At 43.2% G+C, this 6,000-nt stretch overlaps 3 protein-coding genes across 7 annotated transcripts in view; 2 read left to right on the forward strand and 1 right to left on the reverse strand.

Annotated features, from left to right (window-relative positions):
* The window catches only part of LOC110055695 (general transcription factor 3C polypeptide 1-like), a 282,425-nt gene that overhangs the window by 57,600 nt on the left and 218,825 nt on the right, over window positions 1-6,000 (forward strand). The window lies entirely within an intron of this gene.
* LOC149100871 (uncharacterized) lies at window positions 566-1,763 on the reverse strand. The gene has a single exon (XM_089276249.1). It carries the CDS (start codon window positions 1,736-1,738, stop codon window positions 722-724), a length of 1,017 nt encoding a protein of 338 aa, XP_089132375.1. The 5' UTR covers window positions 1,739-1,763; the 3' UTR covers window positions 566-721.
* LOC149100872 (uncharacterized) lies at window positions 2,481-3,629 on the forward strand. Its single transcript, XM_089276248.1, has one exon. The coding sequence runs from the start codon at window positions 2,506-2,508 to the stop codon at window positions 3,520-3,522; it is 1,017 nt and encodes a 338-aa protein (XP_089132374.1). The 5' UTR covers window positions 2,481-2,505; the 3' UTR covers window positions 3,523-3,629.

The following is a 6,000-nucleotide window of genomic DNA, read 5'->3' on the forward strand; positions in this document are numbered from 1 at the left end:
AAGTTGTTAGTCAGGTCACCAACTGTATCAACTCGGTGTTCATTTTGAAGGTGTTTTCTGATGGCGGTAAATCGGTGTTCCTCAATGCGCTTGTAAAGATGACGGCTAGTGTAACCAACGTATTCTGCATCACACAGATCACATATATAGTTATAAACAACGCACTGTTGATTGATCAAAGGTGGTTTTGGCTCTTGTACTTTGAGATCATCGCCAATTTTACGGCTTCTGAACACCGGCTGTAGTTTGTGATCAAGTTTATTACTCAAGTCCAAGAGATGTTTCTTTACTATGTCCGCTGATTTCTGGTCTTTAAAAGGCAGGACAATGCGGTAGATATTCTCTGTTGGAGGCATCGATCTTGTGTCTGGTGACATCACTGAATTAACGAAACGGGTGATGGTGGAGTTCACAAGAGAATCTGAGTACTTGAGGTTAGAAAAGATCAGTTTAAGGCGTTCGCATTCTGTTGAGAATAGTTCCCATGTTGAGGACAAGCGGTAAGCACGGTTTAACATGGTTGTAACTAAAGATCTTTTATAGCGGTTGTCGACTTGACTTTGGTGGTGTAAGAGGAGACCAGTGTTTGTGGGTTTACGGTAAACACTTGTTACCAGCTTGCAGCCCTTCTTGCATATTTCAGTGCCGACAAATGGTAGCTTACCGTTAGATGCGATCTCCATGGTGAAGGATATGGATGGATGACAGTTGTTCAAAGTCTTCAGAAAGGCTTCTGCGGTGGTATGTCTTTCATTGTGGCTAGTGTATCATCCACGTAGCGTCTGTAGAAGTCTGGCAACTTGTTCTCGTTTTGTAGCTTTTCCTCGATAGAACAAAGAAAAGTATTGGCCATTAGGGGACCCAAGGGAGAGCCCATCGCTACTCCATCAATTTGTTGGTAGAGTTGACCGTTAAATTGAAATAGCTGGTCCTTTGTTGCTACTGACAACAGTTCAATTAGATCAGCTTTGCTGATGTTCAGATGGTGTGTTTTGTTGAACCAATTGTCAACAAAAGCTCTACCAGCAAGGATCTCGGTGGTTTCTTGTAGTGGAACGTTCGTAAATAGCGAAGAGACATCATAAGATACTAGGATGTCAGATTCGTTGAGGCTCAGGTTGCGAATCTCATCAGCGAAGGAAAATGTGTCAGATATTGTGTAGCTGTTGATCGACAGGGGCTTCAGTTTATCGTCGAGCCATCTTGTGAGGGCGAAGTTGTAAGTACTTGTGGCGGATAGAATGGGCCTCATCGCCAGTTTTTCTTTATGAGTCTTTGGCAGACCATAAAGATGGGCGAGTCGTGATCCTTTCGGGCAAACTGAGTCGGCAGTCTGTTTTGGGAGAATTTTGCGCACGACAGATTCAAGGTGTTTCTCTCTCTGCAGTAAAGGGTGGTAGTTTTTGAGCGGTCGTCCCTGCGTCTTGGGTCTCTCCGAACTTACGGCGGTAAATTTAGCTGTATCGTTGATGGAAGATTCACTCAAAAGGCGAACATATTCTGCCTTATCCATAACAACTACTCCTGTACCTTTATCTGGTTTCGTGATTACGATGTCATCTCTTCGTTTTAGTTGCTCAATAGCTCTTTGTAGCGCTTTCAGTGGTTTGGGGGCTTTGCACTCGATGTAGTTAAGCGCGATCGATCGAAGGGTCGCCGCAGCTAATTCCTTCTTATCATCGGATAATGAAGGCTCCATTTGCCAGAAGGCTTTCTCGAAGCTAGCTTGAATGTCCATTGAAGAGATGCGTTGCGGCAAAGAAAATTTCAAACCTCGACACAGAACAAGCTTCTGGAAGAATGAAAGCTTGTAGGAGGAAATGTTCTGGATATGTTTGTCCACATCGTGATGTTTGTTTAGCAGCTTCATGATTTTGTTGATATGGCCGTTCATCATTTTCTCATAGTGCTTTTTGCGGAGGTTAACCATCGTTCTCAGGATGCACATGTATTGGAGCGACGAACAATTCCGGCGTATTTCAACGTAGATTCCGTTAAGTTCCTTCTTCAGTGTCGCATTTTGAAGACTGAAGACTTGAAGACTGCAGCAAGAAACAAATCCAATGCGATGGAGCCATCGAGTTTCTTCAACTTTGCCAGAATTTCAAACTAACTCCTACCTTTGCCAAAGTTGATCAAACAAAGCATATGAAATGGTCAAAGGCTTCCGAGCAATTTTCAACTAATGTCATCGCAGAAGAACTAAGGGCAAAAGTAAAGCAAAATGCGACACTGAAGAAGGAACTTAACGGAATCTACGTTGAAATACACCGGAATTGTTCATCGCTCCAATACATGTGCATCCTGAGAACGATGGTTAACCTCCGCAAAAAGCACTATGAGAAAATGATGAGCGGCCATATCAACAAAATCATGAAGCTGCTAAACAAAGATCACGATGTGGACAAACATATCCAGAACATTTCCTCCTACAAGCTTTCATTCTTCCAGAAGCTTGTTCTGTGTCGAGGTTTGAAATTTTCTTTGCCGCAACGCATCTCTTCAATGGACATTCAAGCTAGCTTCGAGAAAGCCTTCTGGCAAATGGAGCCTTCATTATCCGATGATAAGAAGGAATTAGCTGCGGCGACCCTTCGATCGATCGCGCTTAACTACATCGAGTGCAAAGCCCCCAAACCACCGAAAGCGCTACAAAGAGCTATTGAGCAACTAAAACGAAGAGATGACATCGTAATCACGAAACCAGATAAAGGTACAGGAGTAGTTGTTATGGATAAGGCAGAATATGTTCGCCTTTTGAGTGAATCTTCCATCAACGATACAGCTAAATTTACCGCCGTAAGTTCGGAGAGACCCAAGACGCAGGGACGACCGCTCAAAAACTACCACCCTTTACTGCAGAGAGAGAAACACCTTGAATCTGTCGTGCGCAAAATTCTCCCAAAACAGACTGCCGACTCAGTTTGCCCGAAAGGATCACGACTCGCCCATCTTTATGGTCTGCCAAAGACTCATAAAGAAAAACTGGCGATGAGGCCCATTCTATCCGCCACAAGTACTTACAACTTCGCCCTCACAAGATGGCTCGACGATAAACTGAAGCCCCTGTCGATCAACAGCTACACAATATCTGACACATTTTCCTTCGCTGATGAGATTCGCAACCTGAGCCTCAACGAATCTGACATCTTAGTATCTTATGATGTCTCTTCGCTATTTACGAACGTTCCACTACAAGAAACCACCGAGATCCTTGCTGGTAGAGCTTTTGTTGACAATTGGTTCAACAAAACACACCATCTGAACATCAGCAAAGCTGATCTAATTGAACTGTTGTCAGTAGCAACAAAGGACCAGCTATTTCAATTTAACGGTCAACTCTACCAACAAATTGATGGAGTAGCGATGGGCTCTCCCTTGGGTCCCCTAATGGCCAATACTTTTCTTTGTTCTATCGAGGAAAAGCTACAAAACGAGAACAAGTTGCCAGACTTCTACAGACGCTACGTGGATGATACACTAGCCACAATGAAAGACATACCACCGCAGAAGCCTTTCTGAAGACTTTGAACAACTGTCATCCATCCATATCCTTCACCATGGAGATCGCATCTAACGGTAAGCTACCATTTGTCGGCACTGAAATATGCAAGAAGGGCTGCAAGCTGGTAACAAGTGTTTACCGTAAACCCACAAACACTGGTCTCCTCTTACACCACCAAAGTCAAGTCGACAACCGCTATAAAAGATCTTTAGTTACAACCATGTTAAACCGTGCTTACCGCTTGTCCTCAACATGGGAACTATTCTCAACAGAATGCGAACGCCTTAAACTGATCTTTTCTAACCTCAAGTACTCAGATTCTCTTGTGAACTCCACCATCACCCGTTTCGTTAATTCAGTGATGTCACCAGACACAAGATCGACGCCTCCAACAGAGAATATCTACCGCATTGTCCTGCCTTTTAAGGACCAGAAATCAGCGGACATAGTAAAGAAACATCTCTTGGACTTGAGTAATAAACTTGATCACAAACTACAGCCGGTGTTCAGAAGCCGTAAAATTGGCGATGATCTCAAAGTACAAGAGCCAAAACCACCTTTGATCAATCAACAGTGCGTTGTTTATAACTATATATGTGATCTGTGTGATGCAGAATACGTTGGTTACACTAGCCGTCATCTTTACAAGCGCATTGAGGAACACCGATTTACCGCCATCAGAAAACACCTTCAAAATGAACACCGAGTTGATACAGTTGGTGACCTGACTAACAACTTTAAGATCCTAAAGAAATGTCAGGGAAAGTTCGATTGCTTGATTCACGAAATGTTGTGGATTCGCAAGAAGAAACCGAGCCTTAACACACAGTCAGACTCCATTCACGCAAAAGTATTTGTTTAGGCTTTGAACAGACACTGAACTCATTACCAGTGTTTGACACCTCATTGGAATGAACATGAACATTGAACAGCTATCTTAATCTTAATTTATTCAATTTCGCACCTCTACCATTGGTATAAATTAGTTTACTTTTCGCACAAATATGTTTTAACTTGAAAATGGTGCCAGGATGACACCAAAATGTCGTTGCTCAGTTTTTTTGCTAATCTTTATTGTTAACTCTTTCTTTTGTCGCTTCTTTGTCGGCGGGCGTGGAGTCTTCAGATAGGATGATATCCCAGACTTGATCTTTTTCACGCTGCAGCTCGCTTTCTCACTCTCTCATCTCATCCAAAGGCTGTGTTCTGGTGAACCTTTGTTCCATGGCATTTCTTTCACTTCTTTTTGCTGTGACATGCACGTTGAGGCGGTTGACTGCTGCTTGTGCTTTGTCTTGTTTTTTAACTGTTTTTTAAGAGCGGCTTCTCCTTTTTTCAAGCTTTGCAAGCTTGGTCTTCAACGCATTTTGCTGTGTCTTAATGGAGGCCGGGTCTGTGTCTTTTAGCTTTTCTCAAAGGGTGGCCACCTGGGCTTCTGCCTCCATGGTCTGGCGCCTCAGCCTGTCTGTCTCTAGAGAGGTTTTGTCCTCTTTGTCGGCCAGCACTTGCAACAGCTTCAATTATTTTTCAGCTTCCAAAAGTTTCTCTCTTTCTTCTTTGACGTTCCCGGGGGGGTCTTTCTGGATCTGTTCTTCTTGGAGGGCATTATACTGCCCCTGAATTTTTTCGGTCTGTTGCCAGATAGTACGTATCTCTTGAGCTTGTCTTTCTTCTTTTGCGCTTTCCAGATCCAACTGCCTCTGGGCTTCTGCCAATCTTTGGGCATTGTCTCAGAGGGTAACATTTTCTTCAGCCCTGATTTTCTGAAAATCATGGCCAGGACGTTTTTGACCAATGTTTTGTTTAAGAAGTCTTTCTGGAAACCGCTGGAATTATCTAAAAGTATTTTGGTCTCTCCCCCCTTCAGGCCTACCACCACAACCCACATAGGGTTTTTCTTGGAAAACGTGATGACCAGTTTTTAAACTCGTGGATATGCCAAGTGTAGGAACGTGTTTGTTGTGGGGACTCCGATATGCAAATGTGTCACTCACTCACTCAGCTGTAGACACTGTTCGTAATTAGTTGGCCTGAACGAGAGCATCCAAGCACGACGCCATGTTGGAATAGTAACCGAGCCCGACGCCATATTGGAATGGTAACCGTGCAGCTGTGCAGTTACTATTCAAAGCGTGCATCTTGCCAGCCCGAATTTGATGATTTTGTTGCTTTTACACGACAATAATATTAGGTGTTTGGCTAAAGTGAAGGGGACTTGACTTCGAATGTTGGAATTAGTACTATGGCCAACTTGAAGGCTGAATTTCAGGTACAATTTAGTTGTCCAGGCGTAAAAAAAATGACCAGGATATGAGCATTTGTTTGCTGGAAAGTGACCTGAAAATGAGTAAATCTCATGCCAATGTGGTAAGCTTTGATGAGAATGTGACTTAGTGGTTGACCTTAATGAACTTATATGAGCGAAACGAACTATTTTTAATGAACGAAACAGCCATTGAAAACAGTACAAACATTGGCACCGTTATATAATATTG

The sequence above is a fragment of the Orbicella faveolata genome, unplaced genomic scaffold (genome assembly GCF_042242905.1).
Source record: "Orbicella faveolata isolate gen_17 unplaced genomic scaffold, um_ofav_v1 contig_4, whole genome shotgun sequence".
Classification (NCBI taxonomy): domain Eukaryota; kingdom Metazoa; phylum Cnidaria; class Anthozoa; order Scleractinia; family Merulinidae; genus Orbicella; species Orbicella faveolata.